This window comes from Bufo gargarizans, chromosome 1 (assembly GCF_014858855.1).
Source record: "Bufo gargarizans isolate SCDJY-AF-19 chromosome 1, ASM1485885v1, whole genome shotgun sequence".
NCBI lineage: Eukaryota > Metazoa > Chordata > Amphibia > Anura > Bufonidae > Bufo > Bufo gargarizans.
The window spans coordinates 66,465,974-66,491,237 of record NC_058080.1 but is presented as its reverse complement, the minus strand read 5'-3'; the positions used below and the strand labels follow the sequence as shown (position 1 = coordinate 66,491,237).

The window sequence follows — 25,264 nt, the reverse complement described above, 5'->3', positions numbered from 1 at the left end:
TCTTAACTATATATGGGGAAGAGGCAGTAAAATATGCTGTGGCTTTCTGTTTCTTTTTTTCTCCACTGTGACAGAAGACTGCTGGACCCCCCCAGGTTGCTTTAAGAAATGTCTGCGATTAAAGATCGCTATAAGCCCGCTATGTATGGTCAATGTGAGTATCAGGTGAATGGATTTAAGATCGTTAATCCCGCCGCTCTCTCTACCCATATTCGGGAAAGGACGCGCGGGGCGCGTGCTCGCTCCCCGGTGGCTGCCCGGACCGTGGGTCCCCGACCTTTGCCTTTTTCTGGATATTAACATGCTAAGTTAGATGCTTTGTGTGGCTGCGAGTCCCGCTCCCCTCTTAGCAAGCGAGATCTCCATTTGATTTGTTTTATTTCCATAAGTATGGTTATTTGTATGCAATCGGTACTAATTATGCTTACAAATTAGAAATTTACGGACTTTAGGATTTATAACACTATTAAGGCTATATTGATATTTATTCTTTGTATTATAAATAAAATAAAGTTTATTAAAAAAAAAAAAAAAAAATAAAAAAAAGTGGATAGCCCCTTTTAAGACACTTTGTTGTACCATTCCTCTATTATTCCTACTAGAAGTTTATGAATGAAGTTTCCTATGGAGGTCCAACTGGGTGTCAAGGGGGTTCCCTGCACAGTCTCTGACACAATCCAATCAGTGCTGCTAGTGTCGCTCTGTGTAGGGACACCCCTACCTCGTGGTAACACCCAGCTGGACCTTTTGTTGCAGACTGCTGGCCATTCATTCATAAACTACTAGTAGGAATAATAGGGGAATGGTACTACCTATAGTCATAAGATTCGATGCTCCACAATTATTACACGGGGGATGCAAGTATTTACTAAGTCAGACAGGGATTAGTATACAATTTGCAGCTAGTCCCACCCAGTGAGATTGCAGCAGAATAAGAGGAGTAGAGGAAGGGGTCCCTCTCGGTGATTGTCCGCTGTCCTTTTTACCTCTGCCCTCTATAAATACACAGTGGAGCTGCTGAGAATGTAACCTGAGCAGTTGCAGAACCAGGTATGTGTGGGTGTGTAAAGTGCTCGGCCCGTCCCCCCATGACTATTGTCAGCTCCGTGCCCTTCCCTGTTGACACAGCAACTGGGACTGAAGAGCAGCTGCTCCCTCGCTCGCCCCTACACCCCCGCTGGAGCCTCCTGGCAGCAAAGCAAATCACATTTAAAATGTTACTACCAAAGGGATTATTACTTTGCTAAAAACTTGGCCATGCCGACCCACGAGAAGTAGTCTCGCCCCGACTCTCAAGAACCCGACATCTGGTGGAGTTTGCTCCACCATGGCTGCTCCTCCTCTACTGCTCCTAGTTGACAGGTGAGTTTCAAAATGAAAAGGAAAAAAATAATTTTGCAAAATGTTTTTGATTTTGATTTTTTTTTTTTTTATCTTCAATAATTTCATTTTGCTAACTCTTTGTAACTTTTTAGAAATTAATTGATTAGAACATCTGAAGGTCTTTAGTTATGAACATGAAATGTAATGTCAGTTTTTAGCTTCCATTTTCCAATCTTTATGTAAAAAAAAATAAAAACACATCTATTTTACACGTGTGTCTTTACAGCTGATCCTATGGATGTCTTGGCATGTTTGTAACAAGTCAGCTGTAGCACTTTTTTGCAGGTTTTTGTAGTATTGTGTTCTTTGTGTGCTTTTTTCCTTTATCGCTCTCGTCTGAAACTCTCACATCATGATCCGCCTGAGCTTGCACAATCCTATGTGGGGAAGTTCACTTCTCCTCCAACAGAAGTTCAAACCTGTCAGCAGTAATCACTGGCAAGGTTTACTCCCGGTTAAAGCCTTGGCCCTTCTGTAAGGGGGCGAGCTGGGGGAGAAGTCGCACAAGTTCAAGTTGCTGCTATAAAGGGCATTGCTTTTATATAGGTTGCATCTGAATGTATAGGAATTTAATTTCACCATGTATGAGACGGGGCAGGGAAAGGAAGCATTGACGTGATTAAGTTTATTCTGACTTGATGCCAGCCTTGCCCTGTGATTTAGATTATGTGACTTTTTAAAGGGGCTCTCGCTAGATAGAAGGTTGTAGTGAAAATATTGAGCACTGACTGTTGGTCCTCCTGCCAATAGCCGTGTCAAGATGGCTTATGTTTTATGCTAAAAGAACACACCAGGTAAATGTGTGCACTGTATGAGGTCTAGCGCAGGATCTGAGGGGGCGGAGCATGACACAGGATTCTCTTGTGCCCCCCCCCCCCCCGACTCAGCACTAGGCACAATACAGTGTATATCAGTTTAACAGGAGTGTTCCTTTTAAAGCAGTTTTCAGAGACTCCTATATTGATGACCTCTCAGGATAGGCCATCAATATCTGATTGTAGGGGTACCACTCCTGGCACGCCCGTTGATCAGCTGATTGAAGAGGCTGCTGCGCTCCAGTGAGTGCCGATGCAGGCTCCCACAGTCCCGGCCACCAGAGAGGCCGGCCTTTTTTCCTGTAGTGTGCAAGCACGACCACCGCTGTTGGATTTCAGGGTGGTCGTAAGCATGGAAATGAGCAGTGTATAAGGCTAGGTCTACACGACGAAATTTGTCGCGCAACATTTTGTTGCACTAATGTCGCACGACAATTTTTATAATGGCAGTCTATGGTGTCGCACTGCGATATGTGACATGCTGCGACTGCGACGCAACAGTCGCAGAAAAATCCATCTCGAATGGATTTTCTGCTACTGTTGCGTCGCAGTCGCAGCATGTTGCATGTTGCAGTGCGACACCATAGACTGCCATTATAAAAATTGTCGCTCGACATTAGTGCAACAAAATGTTGCGCGACAAATGTCGTCGCGTAGACCTAGCCTTACGTGATGTGAACAATCACAATACATTAGTAAGTGCCTTGTATTAACTTTCTCTACATGATAAATGCCATTTACTGAAGTGAGACAACCCCTTTAAGTACTGTCTCTTTTAAAGGGTTATTCCCAGCTGGGCATCTATGGCTTCTTTCAGGATATGCCAAAAAAGGCTGATGGGTGCAGGTCCCACACGACCATTAGTGGTGAAAATGCTTCTAGCTTCATCAGTTAGAAAACATGTCGATCTACATCTCTGCTCGTTTTCAGCCACATCACAAGTATTGTGGTGCATCTGCAATGTGTGAACTAGGTCTCAATGTGCAGACTGGTTAAAGGACATCTCTCAGCAGATTTGCACCTATGACACTGGCTGACCTGTTACATGTGCACTTGGCAGCTGAAGGCATCTGTGTTGGTCCCATGTTCATATGTGCCCCCATTGCAGAGAATTTTTTATTATGCAAATGAGCCTCTGGGAGCAACGGGGGCGTTGCCATTACACCTAGAAGCTCTTCTCTTTCTGCAACTGCCGCGTCCTCTCCACTTTGATTCACAGGGCCAGGCAGTGAAAAGTCATCAATCTGCCATAAAAATAAGTTAGTTTGCGATGGGTAACCATGTGCGCTGTTGTTGTCAGTAGTTCCCGTGCTGCGCTCTGCCTGCTCCCGTAATAAATCATTAATCGACCTGATTACATAAATATTTCACGCGCGTCGAAGGGGCAAACTTCATTTCTGCCTGCGCTGGAAAGGTGACACAGTTCAGTAGTTTTACGGATTAGACTTTTACCCCATGTGCTCACAGACCCCGGGGCACACAATTAATGTTGGCAGAGTAGATGTACTAAGGTATAAATCGGGCTCAGACTGGCCCACAGGGGAACATGGAGTCCCCTTGGTGAGCCCCTGAGTAAGGGTGGGCCCCCAGTCCTGCACCCCTTGTACAAGTAGACTGTAATTCATACAGATGGACAGCATACAGCATCTCCACCAGTCAGTGCCATAAGAACTGCCCAGGCCATTACTATAAGTGCATTAGGCGGCTGAGACGACTTCTAGGCACAGAGGCTGGCCATGTTTCTAGAGGTCACATGTACCCCCTCATAGTAGTTATGCCCAGATATGTGCCCCCTTCACAGAAAGAAAGAAAAAACTGTAAATACTCACCTAGTTCCTCCGCTGATCATCACAGCTCACCCGCTCTCCCTAACAAGCAGCAGGCAGGATACGGCCACACATCGCTCTGCCGGGCTGTGTGGGGTCTGCACCCCTTCTCTTATACAGCCCATCAGTAGGATGTCTGGCCCCATCCTGCTGCTGTGGAGCGCAGGCAGCTGAGCTGAATGGTGAAGTGGGGAGTGGATGCCTCCCTGCTTCACCATTACAGGCAACGGTCTCTGCATCCTGTGGACGCTGAGTGGGACATACCTCAGCCGTTCTGGGACCACGGGACAGCCAAGGAAATCTGGGACTGTCCCGCCGGATCTGATATGCACTAAGGCAGGGATGCCCAACCTGCGGCCCTCCAGCTGTTGCGAACCTACAACTCCCAGCATGCCTGGACAGCCTACAGCTATTAGGGCATGCTGGTAGTTGTAGTTTTGCCACGGTTCGAGGGCCGCAGGTTAAGCACCCCTGAACTAAGGGGAATCCCCATAATCTGTCCTCTTGCGACGTCTTGTTGCCACTTGCCGCTATGCGAGCATTTATTCCAGGCAAGAACCAGCCAACAGGACGCTGACAGAGCCTACAGGACAAAACGGTATGAGGTACTGACAGTGGGCTACTACTGAAGAAAATGCATTTGCCACAGTTATAGGGATTAGCAAATTGGGGTTGGGTAATATTTGCATCCAGCTATACAGTGGACCCCAAGAATGTATTTTACTGGTGGGCCCTAGATACCTCAGTTCGACACTGGTGAAGATCGAAATGGGCCCCTCATTATTGTGCAGGCCTTTGCCACCCACAACAGACAGGCCTGGCGTGAATTGGTAGCATGCGTCCTTGGTACTCCCGTTCTCCTAATTAATGTGGTCGCAGTGGTCAGCGATCAGCCTTTATCATGTGGACAGTAGATAAGTTATCATGGCACAACCCCTTTTAATGAGAAAAAAAAAAACTCTTAAAGGGGTTGTGCAAGAATGGTGGTGTTTTGGGCACCCTCCGCCCTCCATTCTGCCGCACCTGCAAAGGGAAGATGACTTACCTTCTTCCCGGTGCCGGCTCTCCGCTCCTTCTCCTCCAGGCCTGCAATGCTCCTCTGGGCTCCAGCTATATCCATCTGGTTTGATATCGCTACAGCCAAACAATGGCCACGGTGGTGTCCGGCTACCCTTGCATCATGACGCATGGTCGCAAGGGGATCCAGACACCGCCGCAGCCTGTGATTGGCTCTGGCAATGTTAAACTGGATGTTGACATCGCTGGAGCCCAGAGGAGCATCGCAGGCCTGGAGAAGGAGTGGGGAGCCAGCGCTGGGAAGCAGGTAAGTCGATATCTGTTTTTACTACATGCGGTGATTGGCTGCAGCCCTGAACTAGCAAGCAGAGAGCGATGGTACGGGAGCGGTGGAAATCCATGTACAATTTTTTTTTTTCTTTTTTTTTTTTTTTATAATTTTTTTTTTTTTTTTTTGTAATAGAAGATAATTTTTAAAAATTTTGGAATTCCCCTTTAAGCCCTGCTTGCGCTCAGTGGCTGACACCTGCTGTAGCTGGCTGTGAGTAGAAGAGTAATACCTGAACGCAGACTGTTTCCATACACACGGCTTGTTTGAGCACTTGGCTTGGGAGATTACTCGCTCTTTGCTGAACTTGAGTAGGTGACCTGAGATTTGGTGTTTACTCTTCTTTTTGGTTTCTAAAGAGCATGCTTCCACGTAGAGGAGGTGATTGTGAAAATACTGGTGATGAAACGCACATCCGAGCACAAGACTTGTGTTGTATCTGGTCTGTGGCAGAGCGTACAGCGATGATGGGAGGCTTGGGAGGATAAATGAAAACCTTCTTTAATGGCGATCGGTCATATCTGTCACCCAACTTTTACTAAAACAAATTGGAACACGGTCAAGGGAACATTTCAATTATAATCCATCAATGACCTGAGTGTTTTGGTCCTAAAGAACTAGAGGCTTTTTGTGGATGTGGTGGTTTTAACGGTCCAGTGTTTTAATAATTTCTTCATTTTAATGTTGTTGTTTTTTTTTTTTTTGTTTTCTTTTATAGCTTTATCATAGGTAAAGTGAACAAAATCTCCCAATTTATCAGTTTACTTTTGTTTATCAAACTGGTATAAAGGAAAACTGGCTTAGTTGCCCAAAGCAACCAGATTCCACCTTTCATTTTTCAATGGAGCTGTGAAAAATGAAATGTGGAATCTGATTGGTTGCTTGGGCAACTAAGCCAGTTCTATTTTACACCTGTTTTGATAAATCTAACCCATAGTTCTTTACTTTTTACACCACAATTTGCACTAATTACAATATTTGAGTGGATTCCCTATTTTGTTTTCAACGTTTTGGTATGCGATATGTATAAGCTTGGGTGAACGAAGTGGCTATGGCGACTAGTTTGGGTTGGCATAAGCGTTTTATAATTTTTATTTTTTCGTGATATGTCATAGAAAATCTCTGGAGGACACTTTATAATTTTTTATTTTATTTATTTTGTAGTTCCCCACTGTAATGCTAATACTGGGGAGGCCCGCACTGGCCACCAATGCTAATACTGGGGAGGGAGGGGAGGCCCGCACTGGCCACCAATGCTAATACTGGGGAGGGAGGGGAGGCCGCACTGGCCACCAATGCTAATACTGGGGAGGGAGGGGAGGCCGCACTGGCCACCAATGCTAATGCTGGGGAGGGAGGGGAGGCCGCACAGGCCACCAATGCTAATACTGGGTAGGGAGGGGGGGGGGGCCGCACTGGCCACCAATGCTTATCCTGGGGAGGGGGGGGGGGGGTCTGGCCCCTGCTGCCTGGCAGCACCTGATCAGTGCAGCACCTGAGGGGTTAATTGTGCAGATCACAGCCCCCTGTAAAAGATCGCGTGGTGCCAGGCAGCAGGGGGCAGTCATGTACATAGTTCTTAGTATATTCTAATTTGAAGTGTCCCCTTCTGTGTTAGAATATACTGTCGGATCTGAGTTTTCACGATCTTGAAAACTGAGAGCTGAAAAAGCTGTTATGCAGACGGATCCGTTCTGAACGGATACCATCGTTTGCATTATAGGTGCGGATCAGTCTGTGCAGATACCAGACGGATCCACACCGAACACAAGTGTGAAAGTAGCCTAATTGGGGTTTCTGTAGGAGCCTGTGGTTGGGGGGAGTATACAGGTCCTTCTAAAAAAATTAGCATATTGTGATAAAGTTCATTATTTTCTGTAATGTACTGATAAACATTAGACTTTCCTATATTTTAGATTCATTACACACCAACTGAAGTAGTTCAAGCCTTTTATTGTTTTAATATTGATGATTTTGGCATACAGCTCATGAAAACCCAGCATATCATGAAAAGGTTCTCTAAACGAGCTATTAACCTAATCATCTGAATCAGCTAATTAACTCTAAACACCTGCAAAAGATTCCTGAGGCTTTTAAAAACTCCCAGCCTGGTTCATTACTCAAAACCGCAATCATGGGTAAGACTGCTGTCCAGAAGGCCATCATTGACACCCTCAAGCAAGAGGGTAAGGCTGGGTTCACACCTGAGCGTTTTACAGCGCGTACGATCGCGCTGTAAAACACTCGACGCCCCAAGAAGTACATAGACTTTCGGGAACGCGTGACAATGGGCGTTCGCTTGTCTCTGTATGCGCGATTGCAAACGCCTGTACAATCGCGCATACAGAGCGCTCCTTTCAGAACGCTCAGGTGTGAACCCAGCGTAAGACACAGAAAGAAATTTCTGAAGGAATAGGCTGTTCCCAGAGTGCTGTATCAAGGCACCTCAGTGGGAAGTCTGTGGGAAGGAAAAAGTGTGGCAGAAAACGTTGCACAACGAGAAGAGGTGACCAGACCCTGAGGAAGATTGTGGAGAAGGACCGATTCCAGACCTTGGGGGACCTGCGGAAGCAGTGGACTGAGTCTGGAGTAGAAACATCCAGAGCCACCGTGTACAGGCGTGTGCAGGAAATGGGCTACAGGTGCCGCATTCCCCAGGTCAAGCCACTTTTGAACCAGAAACAGCGGCAGAAGCGCCTGACCTGGGCTACAGAGAAGCAGCACTGGACTGTTGCATGTCATTCGGAAATCAAGGTGCCAGAGTCTGGAGGAAGACTGGGGAGAGGGAAATGCCAAAATGCCTGAAGTCCAGTGTCAAGTACCCACAGTCAGTGATGGTCTGGGGTGCCATGTCAGCTGCTGGTGTTGGTCCACTGTGTTTTATCAAGGGCAGGGTCAATGCAGCTAGCTATCAGGAGATTTTGGAGCACTTCATGCTTCCATCTGCTGAAAAGCTTTATGGAGATGAAGATTTCATTTTTCAGCACGACCTGGCACCTGCTCACAGTGCCAACACCACTGGTAAATGGTTTACTGACCATGGTATTACTGTGCTCAATTGGCCTGCCAACTCTCCTGACCTGAACCCCATAGAGAATCTGTGGGATATTGGGAAGAGAAAGTTGAGAGACGCAAGACCCAACACTCTGGATGAGCTTAAGGCCGCTATCGAAGCATCCTGGGCCTCCATAACACCTCAGCAGTGCCACAGGCTGATTGCCTCCATGCCACGCCGCATTGAAGCAGTCATTTCTGCAAAAGGATTCCCGACCAAGTATTGAGGGCATAACTGAACATAATTATTTGAAGGTTGACTTTTTTTGTATTAAAAACACTTTTCTTTTATTGGTCGGATGAAATATGCTAATTTTTTTAGATAGGAAATTTGGGTTTTCATGAGCTGTATGCCAAAATCATCAATATTTAAAACAATAAAAGGCTTGAACTACTTCAGTTGGTGTGTAATGAATCTAAAATATATGAAAGTCTAATGTTTATCAGTACATTACAGAAAATAATGAACTTTATCACAATATGCGAATTTTTTTAGAAGGACCTGTACAGCCCCTCTGTTGTGATATTAGACATCGGCTGAGCTGGGGGGGCACCGGACAATTATATGATCACTGCCTCCAATAACGTCTTTGACACTTCATTACATAGGGGATTTATCAAAACTGGTGTAAAGTAGAGCTGGCTTTGTTGCCCATAGCAGCCAATCAGATTCCACCTTTCATGCCTCTGAGCTCCTTTGTAAAATAAAAGGTGGAATCTGATTGGTTGCTATGGGCAACTAAGCCAGTTATCCTTTACACAGTTTGATAAATCTCCTCCATAGTATTCTGTGGAGGACTTTTACTAATGAAAATTCACCATAATTCTACACAATTTGCACCAAAAATTGGTGCGCATGCTTTGCACTGCATTTATTAAGTGTTTTACAAAGGAATGTGGCTTAAAGGGGTTGTCTGAGATTTTGATATTGATGATCTATTCTCAGTGGGAGTTCAAGTCCTGGACCACCCACCAATCGGCTAGATTCAAGAGAGCACCAAACTCCAGTGAATGCTGCGGCGTCTATCAGGCCCGTGATGTCTCATTCATCAGTCACATGACCTAGGCCTCTAAAGGCTAACCTCCGGCTCTCCAGCTTGGGTAAAAACTACGACTCCCAAGATGTATGCTTGCTTGGCTGTTCTCAGAACTCCATAGACATGAATGGAGCATGCTGGGAGTCATAGTTTCACCACAGCTGGAGTGCCGGAGGTTAGCCATCACTGGCCTAGGTGCTGCTCAGTCCCATAGAACTGAATGGGGCTGAGCTGCGATACCAAACACATCCGCTGTACTGATCGGATATTAATTACCTGAGGATAGGTAATCAGTATTAAATACCTGGAAAAAACCCTTTAAGAAGCACCAATGGGCACCACAATTGTGCGTGGTAGCGGAATCTATAACTGAATTCTTAGATAACCCAAACCTTGTACGCCGAACTTCAAAATCAGAAGTTCGCCCAGGTTTACCATTCACTGAGCATTTTTAACCTGTTCTTAGTTTATACTGGCTAAGTATTAGGCAGTATTATAGACGGTTCGTACATCGGTTATGACCACCCTGCAATCCAGCAGTGGTGGCCGTGCTTGTACACTATAGGTCTATAGTGTGCAAGCACGACCACCGCTGATGGATTGCAGGGTGGTTTTAACCAATGGTAACAAGCAGTGTATAATGTGATGAAAAAAATGAATCAGGCCAGCAAAGGAGGCAATATGGACAATAACATTACATAAGTAAGTGCCTCGTATTAACTTTCTCTATGTTACAAATGCCATTTGCTGAAGTGAGACAACCCCATTAAGCCTCTTATAATCGAATCGAAAGTTTAATATTTGCAAAGAACTTTTAAGTAAATTGTACCTGTGGAATTTTGTAGAAAAGTGGTTTTTCCCTTTTAACAAGTGCCTCTTGATGACTTACAACCTCTTCTGGATGTGATCCTCATGTGTTTAACAATGTGCTGTAATAGTCCACGGTCCGGTCTGGTCGGATTGTTGACTAGATGCAGGATCATTGTTATGTGAAAGCTGAGATACACCAGACGTAAGTGCAGGCTTGTCTCCCTTCTCTAATGACCAGCTATTAGGTGTGTGATGAGCCCTGTGTCAGGAAGCGGTTACGTAAGCCTTCATAGAGGTGATTTATGAATGCTTTCTATTTTTTATCATTTTCTCAGGTGTGTTCTTAATTTCCGGACTTTCCTGTGAATGACTCTCGTCCTCATGACTCTTGGGCCATATAAATCTTTTATTCTAGTACTCTGTGTTAAACCAAGTAATGACTACGTGTGACTTCATCTCCTTGTAGACGTCTTACATCTGATCTGCTCTGGCCTGTTTCCACCTCCTAATGTAGGTGTGGTCACTAAAGATGACTAGCACTGGCTCAGTGTAGTGTGCATGAGTGCAATGTAGAAACCATGCATGTGAATTGTGACATCCATATGTGTAGTAGGTGGGCAGTATTGGAACCAAAGAGGTGGGCTTGGCGGCTACAGCCAAGGGTGGTTGGATACAAAGCATTGTGTGATAAGGGGGATTGGGCATGTTGGATTTCAACACTTAATTCTTTGTTCCCATGGGAGAAGCTGCCATAGTGGTCTGGCAACGAGTGGTATTCCCCTCTCCCCTTGAAAAATGAAAGTGCATGCTTGGCCGACCTCAGCTTGCATGGTTATGGTGGAGTTGGATCTCATGCACTTGGCTGGCTTTAGATCCGTTTTCTGACACGAGAGAGATCTCACTGAGCTAACCTAAGCCGTTTATACACAACAGTTGGTATGATTGGACAGAAATCGGACAAAATTTGTACATGCTAAATGCACCCTTGAAGGGGTTATCCGAAGACACAAAAATACTCAGCGTTGATTTCCTAATAGAATAAGAAAGCTCTTACAAATATTCAGAGTTGCAGTCACAACGTAGTCTTGGAAGCCTCGTGGCGGAGTTGTGAGGGGGGGGGGGGGTGCGAATTTATATTGGCCCCCTACTCCAATCTGGACAAAAGAATGATGTATTTCCTCTTGTCATTGCCTTTCAGAAGGTGTCCAGCTTTAGCAGAACCCTGCAGTGCCCCCACAGGGGAAATTTGGGTATTACATGGTTCCTCATAATATATGGCTGTGCAGAGTCCTCCAGAGTGGAAGCCATTCTTTAATGTGATCTATGTTCTAGGGGAACCTATTCCTCCCATCCTTACGCTCTATCCTTGGGAAGGTTCACCAGTATCAGATGGGTGGGGATCTGACTGCCGGCACCCCCACCCATCAGTGGCAGTTCCCTCCCATTAGTTTGAATAGGACTGAGCTGCACAAAGGCCTTGTCATCAGTGAACATGATGTGGTAGGCCAAGAAAGAGGCCGGAGTGGCACTGCCCCTTCCAGAAGCTGATGGAGTCGGATTCCCACGATGAACTATGCTAATGATAGGTAATTGATATTTAAAGGGGTTTTCCAAGACTTTTCTACTCCTCTGAATAGGTCAGCTGTTTGAGAAGGCACTGGCGCATACAGTAGCGCTGCCACCTTCTTTCAGCTTAGTTTAGGCCAGGTTCACTGGTCACATGGCCTAGGCGCAGCTCAGCCCCATTGTAATGAATGCACAGCCACTATACAATGTACGGCCCTCAAGTCCCGAAAGACCCTGTACATGGACAGCTGGTGGGCAGGTAGGACAACCATTCTTTTACGTAATAGTCTCGCAGTTGGATATGTTTTTTGTTCTCTGTTGTGTTCAGGGTATAAGTAGATATAGATCTAAAATTGTAGGGACCCGGAACACAATGCGCATTGTACCATAACTGGGACAGTCTTTTGGTGATTTTCCATTGCGTATGACCCGGTCGCTGCTGTGCTGTCTGTCCCCGGCTGTTCACCACTCCTGAAATACTAGTTTCCTGTCAAAAACAAAGGACATTCTAGGCAATCCATACGTATGTAAAGTGCTGGATTACAGAAATGTGCTCTGATCCATATTGGATGACAGTTTCCCAAGGTCTCTGTTGATCGTGCACGTAAGAAAGTGACCCATATAGCTAATGCTATTAACACTGAAATAATCTTAAAGGGGAATTTTGCCTAAATTGTATTTTATTTATATAAATATGTAAAAAAAAAGGGACATTAGTCGAGACCTGTGGCGTCCTTATTGTAGAGATAGACCACACGACTGCTACGGGGCCAGATGATGAGAGAGAGAGAGGGCTCCCTGATATACATAATTTTACAGCTGCCATTGATTTCAGTGGTAGCATAAATTCATATACATGGTGCTCCCCCTAGTGGTGGTTGCAGACAGGCATGATTATCATGTACTGAAGAGAAGCAGGAGATTTAGAAAAGTATGGGGGGGTTTATCAGTGTATTTATGCAGGCTATTTGGGGTAAATACATTGAAAATATGGGGTATAGAACAAGCGCCATTTTTATAAAGCTGAACCAGTGACACTGCTGTCTTTAAAGCTGTGTTTTCTGTCGGCGTGCGGCGTCCGATGGCCTCCCTGCGTCTGCAACATTACAGAGCCATGGCTGCGGAGACACCACTGAAGTACTATTATGTCCTTCTGATTACTGGACCCCGGCAATTAGTCAGTACTACACACGGCAATACAGACACATCTTTCTGCATGTTATTACTCATAAAGCCAACCATAACCAGGTGGCTGCTACTACATGGAAATATCGGGTATAAACGCCCTCATCCGTGATACGCAAGTAGACAAATATTTATCAGTGTCACTATTTATACCCCTGTTTCAAAAAACAATTTGGTCCCCTAAAAAACCTGAGTACAGTAAGGGTGAAACGCGTCGGGACAATGGTGTCATCAACTTAGATGGCATCATAATATCTATGAAATAAAGGGATAGTGATACTAGATATTAGTCGTTAGCTATTACAATAATAGGTTAGCATACAATAGCTACCGGGGACATCCCGACTCAGGGCCATCTATGGGCATTCAGGAGGTTCCCATTCCGTTTTTAGGCAGGGCATAAATAGCGAGAGGGTCAGCTATAGTAAGAGAGCCCATAGCTATATATTAGGCCCAATCTCTGCCATTCCTGGCCCCAAAGCTAAGTATCAACCTAATGATATCTTCCATATTGTTTTCTTGTTTTACTGTTTTGTGGTTTGTGTTGGAGGGTTTGTAGCTATTGTAGATAGATATTAAAAGTTAAGTTTTAAGGCTGGTTACCTGTGCCACCACAAACACATAAGACCTGCAGACGGGTTATTGTCTGAACTGTGAAACTGCAAAACGGATATGGTCATGTGAATGCACCCTAACAAAGGGCCATGTGTGCACAGGTGCTTAGGATCCCTACAACTCTGTGCCATGTAGTCATAGGCACAGTATGTGCCGCCATATGATGTTCCATACTGTGCTGGATTATGGATTATTTTCCCCTATTAGGAGTCAGAAGATGTGTAGAGATTTAATACTCCTGTAGGCACGAGGCCTAAATGTCTGACATGATGCATACATGTCGATGTGAATACTCTTAAAGTAATACAGTACTTTGCCCTGGATTTATATAGGGTACTGTATGAAAACCTTTTGCTAGATTTCCTTCCTGACCAAAACGTTTCTTGTCTTATAGAGGCATTTTTGCACGGAGGAAGAGCGTCCAAGTGGAAAAACAGAATGAAATCGGGTGGAAATTATTTGGAAAAGTCCCTCCTCGTGAAATTCCTCCTAGCTATTCAGGGAAAGTACCAAAGGTATTTATCTACCATTAAGATTTTAATTGCATTTCCTGTTATGCCGCCTTTTGGTCTTGTAAAAATATGAGGAAGCCAAGAATACCTGAACATGTCCTAGGCGATTTCACATTCCCTCAAAAGGGTATGTCCACTGTTTTTGTAGATGTATATATTTTTTATATTATTTATTATTATTATCATTACATTTTTTATTTTTTTTATTTTATTAGACCAGTACATGAAAAATCATAAGATGATGCAGTGGGGCAGTGTAAACCCGCCTTCAGTATTTAGATGGACTGTCCTTTTAACACCACTTGCAGAACTGTTACACATACTGGACAAATACAGAACATCCCAGCGCTCGTCTTCATTAGAGCTGCCGGGTCATTAGACTAATTAGGAATGTAATGATGATCTCCATGAAAACGTCTTACTAATGAGATTCGGCAGCAAGAAAGTCTCATCCCTATTGCTGTAAGGGCTGCGGAGTTTGTGTCTTGGAGGAAAGTGGAATGCAGTGCATTTATTATTAGAACGGTACAGGCCCAGGGTAGGCACGCCTTAAGACATCGGTATACACCCAGGGATTGGAATGATAATCTTAAGTGCGGGGGAAGCTTTTCACATTTTTGGAAAGCGGATGATCTGAAAGATGATGGCAATTGTTCTCTGGGTGTTTTTGCCCAGCTGTAGCCCTGTTTAGGAGGCATTCACACATGGGAGATTTTCTTCCAGAGAATTTCTCCAACTTAAAATCAGTTTTAAGCCTCATTCACACGTCGGTGTGCCACGGACGTGTGCTGTCCGCGTCCTCCATGGACAGCACACGTCCCCATTCGTTTTAATGTGTGTATTCAGACATCAGTGTTTTAGCATGGTCCGTGTTTTTAGCACGGATGCACGTTCTGATTCATCACGTCCAATATAGTCTATGGGTCCGTGAAAACGACAGATGCCATCCGTGTTTCACGGATCATTAAGAAGAGATGCTTTGAAAATTATTTTTCAGCTGTTCAGTGTCAGTGAAACACGGATTGCAACACGGACAGGAAAAACCAGACGCGCAGATCCTTCATGGACAGCTTCACGGATGCAACACGGACAGACTTTCAGTGGTTGCCTTCTTTTTTCCCCACAGTGGTTTTTGCATTGTGGTAGTCTTTTTTGCACAGAGGTGTTTTACTTGCACGTTTTGTTTTTTTTTGTTTGTTTTTTGCACAGTGATGGTCTTCTTCTTATTTGCAAAATCATTTTTTGTTAGTATGGTCCCGAGCAGATAACCTGATCGTGGGATTTACTACTGCTGGAACCTGCAGTGATCAGCTGTGATCGGTGAGGTGACCCAGCAAGTGTTCTGTTCCCTTGCAATCATTACACAGTTCATATTAAAATCAATGGGCTTTCCTATATAATGTACAGACGTGATGGTTCCTCCTAGGGAGACACTTTGTAGTTACTGTCCACTTTGGGTGCTGAAAATTCGAAAATGGGTTTTCTAAATAAGACGACCCCTTTTCTCAGGTGCTCAGCAGCTCCTTGCTACTATTTTCAAGATCTCCATGCAGTTTTGACCGTGATGTCGAATGAATACCATAATCTGTATGCGGCTGGATGGTTGAAGTGTTCATAAAAGCAGCGTTCTCTTTAGACGCACCGCCCATCATGCTGATGCAGTTTGCCTAAAGCTAATGCCTTATATTTGGGTGCCACCTCATCTTGTCTGTGTGAAGGTGTTCCAGGATGTCACATTCTTGTTCAGCACCTGCATACGTCATAACCCGAGGACCTTCTGTAACATGAAAGGTTAGGGCGACAACACAGCTGCCCTAAAGGACACAGTGCATTGTATACATGAGATTTGCATGTCTAATATTGTATACACACTGTTGTTTGCTAATACTGTATGAACTATTTGACTTCCATATGAAGTAAATGTAATCTGCGCTGTGCATACAAGTCAGTAGAAGACCTGCATGTCCATGATTTTTTTTTTTCTTTTAATATTTCAAATTTTTGTTCCAAATTTAATTTCTTAATATTTATTTTAGGTGTATTTGTAGTTCTGGTTTTCTGAAATAGAGCTCAATACCCTATAGATGTAAACAGTCTGGTTACCTGCAGCCACCACTAGGGGGAGCTGATAAGAGTATGCAGTAAGCTTCTATGCTCCCTCTAGTGGGGGCTGCAGGACAACACCATTACTAAACTTTGAGGCTGAATTTTCAGATTTGGTAAAAATGTTCATTTAGCAGGGCAATGTTCTGCTTGAGCATAAAGGGGTGCAAAAAAAGGGGGGAAAAAAAATGTTTATATGCTCTGGGTCCTTCACCAAGCTTCATTCTCAGCCACTTCTTCCATGGAAGTGTGATATACCTTCTACATGCACCTGATTGCTGCTGAGCCATCCAAACATGGGTTCCCAATCCCAGCCTCGGAGAACCTCTATAAATGTACCTGAAATCAGAGGAGTAATTTTAAGCTCCTGAATCCCTATGCAATATCTATAATAGAACATAGTTGTTGTAGTTCTGCTTTTCTGACATGGGGCTCAATGTCACCATAGAGATAAACAGTCTGGTTACCTGCAGCCACCACTAGGGGGAACTCTCTGCATACTGGTATACATGAAACTCAATAATAAAATAGTATGCAGTAGGCCTGCACAATATATCGCCAAAGCAATCGCAATTAATCGCCATATCGCAATCGCCAATTGGCCGACCCAAAAATGCTGCAATTATTTTACCATATTTTTCGCTTTAGAAGACAACCGCCCCCCAATACATCAGTTACAGTATGGGGAGGGAGGAGGGGCTGGAGGCAAGTCGTTATTTTAATGAACAAATGTTCTTTTATTTGTTCTATTTTATTTATCTGTTCTGTGCAGTGCTATTAAGAAAATGGCAAGTTTTGTATTTTGTACTTTTGCAGTAATGCAAATATGTTATTTAATTTAGTAAAAGATGTTTTATTTTGAAAAACACTGTGCATTTCAGTTCTTGAGTTAAGCATAACTACATTTCTGCATTATCAGTAATTTGTGTGTGCTTTTGCCTTGAAAATCCAAGCAAATAGACCTCTAGCACAATTCCCTTTAAAATATCGCATTGCATACCGTTATCGCAATTTTTAGGGCCCTAATCGCAATCGCACAAAATTCCCATATCGTGCCGCCCTAGTATGCAGTAAGCTCCTATGCTCCCTCTAGTGGTGGCTGCAGGACAACACAATTACCAAACTTTGCTGAATTACCAGATTTTCCATTTCTGGCAGAAATGTTCTTTTAGGTTCTTGAGCATAAAGGCTAGGGGTTGTGTGTGGTGGTGGAGAATAGGGGTCTATTACAGATATTGCTTTGGGATCCAGGAGCTTAAAATGTATTCCTTTTTTGATTTCAGGTATATTGTAAGGTTCTGCACAATTGGGATGGCTGGGAAGGGTGCAAAAATTAATAAAATAAAAAAATCTGTCAAGGGTGCTCCAGGTTTAGCACCCTGCCTGTGTGATATGACCTCTACATTCACTTGACCAGTGCCCGGCCATCAAAACATGGGTTCCCAATCGTGCAGAACCTTGTAGTGTAATTCTAAGCTCCTGTATCCCAATGCAATATCTGTAATAGAAACACCCGCAACCCTACCACGTGCCATTTATAATACTGGTGGCTTCTTATGAGGCTGAGGAGCCTTTGTGCCTCCTCAAGCACCCGAGGCTGGATGCCACTGTTCTGCACCCCTTATAGCTATACCCCTGCTGGAAATATCTGATTTAACTCTTTTTCCAAGAAAGAGAAGTCTTGGCTTGGACATTTTCTGTTTTGGCCTGGAAAATATGGAAACACTTATCGGTATCTGCTATACCTCCGAAATAAGGTGTTGACAGAGTCTTCCTGAGGCGTATTGACTGTGCATGGCTATAATTACTCTATAAATACTCTGCCTTAGGACAGCAGTGCCTGATCTTCTATAATTGTCGATCCATTAAACCACCACGAGACCTGTCGTAATGGAACATTTAGAGGTTGCACAGGAACAGCGCCACTCCAGTGTACAGGTTGTATATGGCATTGCAGCTTAGTTCCATTGAGGCGAAAGGAACTGCAATACCACACGCATCCTGTGGACAGATGCGGTGCTGTTTGTGTTAGAACGCAGCCATGTTTTTTTCTTCTCCTGGACAACCCCTTTAAGTCTTTGACCTTTTTGCCATTTGTAATTCCGATGTATCGCCCATTACCTCTTACAGCGGGTTAATAATTTAATGCACAGGCAACATTTGAGGAAGCCAAAGCATCAGCAAGAATAAACTAAAGGAGTCTTAGATGAGAGGCATAAAAATAGACCTTTAGAAGTTGCAGGCCTGGTTAAGTGCGAGAGATGAGGAGGCAGGAGTGATGGCTTTGCTTTATTAAAGCTGGTCTATTGATGGAAGCCAAGCCTCGTGCGATCAGTGTCCTCTTTCCATGTCGTGTACTCGTTAATGAGCTGACATTTCCAGGAATTCTCACTGTTCAGTGGCAGAAATTTAGTTTCTGCTGGAGGACTAATCAGGGGAATATGCTCAAGCCTTGTTTAACCCGTAGGATACCAGCGCCGTACATGTACAGCACTGGAAAGTGGGTCAGATTGCCCAGCGGTGACCAGGATACCATGGCTGCTCTGCATGGCAGGCAGCCATCTTTCCTACGGGCAGACCGGCCAATCGCAGCTCCGGATGTTTTTTTTCCCTCTGTGCTGCTTGTTGGCTTGCTGGGACTTATGGTGCACCACCACTGCTATTTGATCTTTATCTGCTGAAAGAACAACAACCTCTAATTGCTGCTCTGATTTTATTTATATTTTTTGGGGGATTTTTTTTAAAAATCATTTGCAGCAGTACCAGATCCATAAACCACCCTGTCCCTTCCCCCCTTTTCTGTATAGAAAATCCTTTTTTTTTTTTTTTTTTTTACACATTTCACACGTCACACACCAATAAAATAAAAATGGCCCGTCTATCCCAACGCATATACTCAGCTGAAGAGGCATACGCCATGCTTGCCTCGGATACGGAGTCTGCCAGTGAGGAAGAAGAGGATGCCACTTTCCTCTACTCCTCTACCCCCTCATCATCATGATCCACTGATGAGGGACCCTCTAGAAGGCGCCCCAGGGTAGCAGCGGAGGCAGCCCCCAGAGTGAGCCCACATGGACCCACCCCCTGAGGATTATCAGCCCCAAATTCCTGAGTTTGTGGGCAACTCGGGAATAAAGATTGTGCACAGAATTATAATTTTTTTTTCTCTGAAGATTTTATAAATTTGATGGTAGCCCAAACAAATGAATATGCCCAGCAATTTATTTCCCAGAACCCCACAACACCATACGCTAGACACCAGTAAATGCAGCAGAGATGATGACCTTTTGAGGTCTCTTGCTGCATATGGGCGTTATAAAAAAAAAAAAACTAAGATTAATCAGTATTGGAGTGCGGATGTCGCAATCTAATTTACAGTAATACCATGGCCCGTAATAGATTCCAATCAATACTTACTTTTTTTAACAACGATAATGTACAGTGCCCACCCCAGAATGACCCCGCATTTGACAGTCTGTTCAAAATTAGGCCTGTTCTTCACCACTTCAGCGCAAAGTTTTTAGAAGTGTAGACCCCAGAACAAAATGTCTGCATAGACGAATCCCTATTACTTTTCAAAGGGAGGGTAAGATTCTGCCAGTACCTGCCCAGCAAGCGGGCAAGGTATGGCGTAGAACTGTATAAAGTCTGAGAGAGTAGCTCTGGGTACACTCAAGTTCTGGGTTTATGAAGGGAGGGACACTCGGATTGAACCCCCAAAATGCCCCCCCCCCCTATCCTAGGAGTTAGTGGGAAGATAGTGTGGGACTTGCTGCACCCACTCCTGGATAAGGGTTACCATCTTTACGTGGATAATTACTACACAAGTCTACCATTGTTCCAGAGGTACTGTGGCTTGCGGCACCATACGGAAAAATCTGAGAGGCCTCCCTAGATTCCTGGTAGGGCAACCACTAAGAAAAGGAGACAGCCGTGCTCTCCTCAATGAGAACATGTTGGTGGTTAAGTACATGGACAAGAGGGATGTCCTTTTGCTGACCACCATTCACAGTAACACCAGTACCTGCCCCTGTACGTGGTACCACTACCACTGTCTCCAAACTAGACTGCATTCTGTCTTTTCGATCAAGTTCTGAAGCCCTACAAAAGTGTGGTACAAAAAGCTGGCCGTGCACGTTGTACAGATGGCGCTGTACAATGCGTACGTGCTATTTAGATCTAGAGGCCAGACAAGAACATTCCTACAATTTCAAATGGTGGTGATAAAGGCCCTAATTCTTCCAAACCAAGCAATGGAGGGTCCCAGTACTTCTGCAAGTTATGATGCCCGAGTTGTACCAGGGCAACATTTCCCTGGTGAAGTCCCTCAAACAGTGAGAAAAGGAAGGACCCAAAAAAGAGGCAGGGTGTGTTCCAAAAGACCCATTTACCATTGCGAAACCTGCCCTGAAAAACCTGGTCTGTGCATCAAGGATTCTTTCAGAATCTACCACTAATCCGTGGAGTATTAATTTAAAGGGAACCTGTCAGCGGCAGAACCCATCCAAAACCGCCAGCAGTACCTTTTAAGTACCTGGCAGTGAGTTTCGAATGATGATTTTCTTGCTGCATTCTGATGAGGCAGAAGTATGAAAAACGTTTTTACCCCCTGTACGCGCTATTTTCCAGTCGGGCTTGAAGTCAAGGGGGCAGCGGCCTCTTTGCTTGAAGCCAAGGTAACTGCGCCCCCTTCCCTGCCCCTTCGCTGTGATTGACAGCCGGTTGTCGGGCATAAATTATAAATAGGTAAGTGTATAGACGTTTTATGTTTCCTTAGTTCTTGGAATAGTAATTTGTTTTTAAGGGTAGGTTCACAGCCGGTTTTTCAACCAAAGCCAAAAGTGGATTTGAAAGGAATCAGACTTATAAAGGAAGGACTTGGGCCTCTTTCACACTAGTGAGTTTTCAGTCTGGATGCGATACGTGTAGCGAATATACAGCATCTGGATTGAATCCTGATTCCTGACCCTGACGCATGCAATCTGGATACCATCCGGAAGGAAAAAAAAATGCACATATTGAAAACAATTGCAGAAAAAACTGATTGAACTTGCCTGCAAAACCATCAATTTTAGGCCTCATCCTGCCTTGTTTTGCGGTGTGCAAATTATGGATCCGCAAAACACAGACTCCGCCCGTAGGCATTCGACAATTTGCGGAACTGAACGGGCCTCCCATAATAGAAACGCGTATTCTTGTCTGCAAAACGGACAAGAATGGGACATGTTCTATTTTTTTATTTTTATTTTTGCAGGGGGGGGGGTGGTGGTGGTGGTGGGGGTGGTGGTGGTGGTGGTGAACAGATGCGGACAGCACATGGAGTGCTGTCCACATCTTTTGCGGTCGTGTGCGTGAGACGTTATCCTGAACAGATCCTGACACAATCTTTATCGCTCGTGTTAAAGATTCTCCTTTTAGCTGGATCCACTTCTGGCTTTGGCTGAAAAACCTGCAGGAAAATCTGCATCAAAACCTCCTCTAACAACTATGTGAACCTCCCATTTTAGATTTGCGCTATCCGCATTTTCCACGGTCAGCACACGTGCCCATTTTATTTTTAATGTGTTCAAACATCAGGTCAGTAGAAACATCACGGAGACATGCACCGCTTCAGTTTGTGATGTGAGCCAACATGCCCATTGATGCAACACTGATGGCATATGTTTTCTGTCCTTGTTTTTTCACGGACCATTGGTAGGAGGTTCTGTGAAAATGAATTTCCATCTGAATAGTGTCCATGGAATACGTATGACACACTTAGGGCACACGGACCAAACAAAGATTCTTCACTGGTGAAAAATGGACAGATTTTCCATGAATGTCAAACAGAGAAGGAAATATGTCAGGGCTCATGTCCACAAGCATAAGCGCTCAGGGCCCGTATTGCGGACCATAAGTGGTGGGTCCTATATGGGCACTGGCCGTGTGCACTCCATGGTGCAGATGCAGACCCATTGACTTGAAAAGTGGGTCCACGATCAGCAACATATGACTGAAGATTGGAATTCACCTATCTTTTGCGGAGTGGAGGTACGGATCGAAAGCACTATGAAGCACTTCTGTGAGCTTTCTAGTCTCTGCCTCCGCACCGCAAAAAGCTAGAACTTGTTCTATCTTTTGCCGTATACTGTGGATCGTGGACCCATTCAAGTTGGTGGGCCACATCTGCAAATGGTGTGCACACCACCAGTGCCCGTGTATTGCAGACTGCTATTTGCGGTCCGCAGCATGGGCACTGAGCGCTTGCACTCGTGGGCATGAGCTTGAATGGAGTGATTCTTCATTATAGTTTTTGGATATTCCTGGGTCTCCTACAAACAATAAAAGCTTTACATTTAAAGGGCATCTGTCAGCAGATTTGTACCTATGGCACTGGATGCCCTGTTGCATGTGCCCTTGGCAGCTGAAGACATCTGTGTTGGTCCCATGTTCATATGTGCCCACAATGATGTTTTACTATACGCAAATGAGTCTTTAGGAGCAACGGGGGTGTTGCCATTACACCTAGAGCCTCAGCTCTCTCTGTAACTGCCATTGTAGTCGTATGTTGCATGTAGTAAAACATAGTTTTTCTCAGCAATGTGGACACATACTGTATGAACATGGGACCAACACAGATGCCTTCAGCTGCCAAGCATACATGTCACAGGTCAGCCAGTGTAATAGGTACTGTAAGAAGGTACCTGGAATCATCGTGGATGGAAGGCATGTGTCACCGAGGTTCCTGGCCTCGGTGAAGTAAGAGCCGGGTATTTTATGTGTCAGCCGCAGCTATTGCTAATTGACACCTAAAGATTAGCATGGCCTTTGTAGCTGATTCGGGACAGCTCTTACTGGGAGTAGTCAAAGTGCTAGGTGGGTGACTACTCCCCATGTTCCAGGCTGGGTTTTGCCAGGCATAAAAACCAGCCAGCACTGCCAGGTGTGTCAATTTACCTCCCTCTGACAGTGGAGCTCAGGAGTCTGTGTGCTGTGAACTGAGGGCTGTGCTGGGATTTGAGGTTTGAGCTGGGCTGGAGGACTCGGGCCCCTCTAAAGGCGAACAGGCTGCCTATGGACTTGATTAGGCTGAACGGCTAACAGGGTGTGAATTAACACCTTTTTTTATTGTTTATGGACTTTCCTTGTGTGTGTGAACAAACACCAAGCCACCTGTGTTTTGTGATGCACCTTATCTGCATTTTGTTATACGCCAATGTGTGAATAAACACTGCTGTTTGATTCAAGAACTGTGTACTTTGCCTCTATACTGCATCCGCTAGTCCTAACTACCAGAGCGAATCCCCACAATTGGTGGAGAATGTGGGCAAGCGCAGTGAGGCTGGCGTGAACGCCAATATATTTTGGGGTTTGCATTTTTGGGCACTGTTGTATGTCGTACAATACATCAAACCAGCTGTATTTCAACCCGTGCCCCACGACAAAATGAAGGCTGTTGTGAAGGCCCTCATGGAGGCTAATTTGCAGCAGTGAGAGACCAACCTGCACCAACAGGAGGCTAATGAGCAGCAGCAGCAAGAGACCAACTAGTTGCTGCTACAACATGTGATGGCTTTGCAGACAGGAGGAGCAACACCAAGCGTCCACAATGCCCGGAAAGCAGTCCATGCAGCGATCCCCAAGATGACCCCCGCAGACAACATCGAAACCTACCTGGCGATGTATGAGAAAGTGGCCACCAGGGAAAAGCTGCCCCGAGACCAGTGGGCTGGGGTCGTCGCTCCTTTCCTGGCATCAGAATCCCAGCGGGTGTATTTTGACTTGCCGGATGATCAAGCGGCTGACTACCTGAAGGTAAAGGGTGAGATTTTGGCAAGACTGGGGGAGAATGTGTTGGTCTGGGCCCAGGGGGTACATCAATGGGGGTTTAAGCTGGCTGAGCCCGTGAGACCCCAGTATTATGACTTGCTCCACCTTTTGCAAAAGTGGCTACAGCCTGATGTGCTGAGTCCCACAGCTATGCTGGATAGACTATTGGCAGACATATTCTGGAGGACGCTGCCACCCCCTCTTCAACACTGGATCAGCCAGCTATCTCCTGGAAACGGTGGACCTGGTGGAACGCTATGAGGCCACCAAGAATCTCAAGGGGGGTTATTTTGGGAGGAGGGCAGGCAAACTCCAGAACTCCCCACCGGTATGAGCCAATGATTGTGGTTACCGACAATCGCTATATGCTAGGAAACTGTGTGCCACAGGTACCCGGGAGGCTCTAGACCACTTGTGCCAGATGGAAGTGGGAGACACTCAAGCGGAGGCGCTGCTGGACTCGGGGAGCTTGGTGACCCTGGTAAGGGCTACCCTGGTGCGGTCCGCTGAGTATACTGGCCAAAAAGTTGGGGTGATGTGCATTCATGGAGACTTGAAAGACTACCCCACTGCACTGGTGTCTTTAACCACGGTGGCCGGCAGGTGGACCCACGAAGTGGCAGTCACCACAAATCTCCACTATGTAATACTTGATGGTGTACCCCAACAACCTGGGGTCGAGTCGATGTTTCCCCGTTTTGTGGTCCACCAGAATATGCTATATTGGGTAAACCAGCTGCGGGGTGAACCTGTTGAACAATTGGTGATGCCCGGGGCATATCGAAAACTCGTGTTAGAGTTAGCCCACCAACATGTTCTCGGGGGTCATCTGGGACTGCAGAAGACACAGGACCGGATACTAAAACGGTTTTACTGGCCCAGTGTCTTTAGAGAGGTGGATGACTTTTGTAAGTCTTTCCCGACCTGCCAAACCACTAGCCCCCAGCACCAGTTCCGCAGTTCCTTAGTGCCCGCCCCGATTATCAAGGTACCATTTGAGAGAATTGCTATGGATCTCGTAGGCCCAGTAGCGAAGTCTGCTAGGGGGCACCAACACATCTTGGTTAGCCTGGACTACGCCACTCGGTTCCCGGAGGCGGTGCCGCTGCGACATACATTGGCCAAACTAATAGCAAAAGAGTTAATGGAGATGTTTTCCCGAGTGGGGATACCCAAAGAGGTTCTGACTGACCAGGGTACTCCT

The 25,264-nt window shown here is 45.3% G+C and overlaps 1 protein-coding gene across 4 annotated transcripts in view; it reads left to right on the top strand.

Annotated features, from left to right (window-relative positions):
- TBC1D14 (TBC1 domain family member 14) overlaps positions 1–25,264 on the top strand; it is a 94,417-nt gene that overhangs the window by 35,455 nt on the left and 33,698 nt on the right. For 3 of the 4 annotated variants that reach the window (XM_044296067.1, XM_044296076.1, XM_044296082.1), the window contains one exon: positions 14,031–14,151. In XM_044296067.1, the coding sequence (XP_044152002.1) occupies positions 14,031–14,151 (121 nt within the window). Of the gene's footprint in view, positions 1–1,110; positions 1,363–14,030; positions 14,152–25,264 lie in introns of those variants that run through there. The other variant, XM_044296092.1, reaches the window with a different exon arrangement.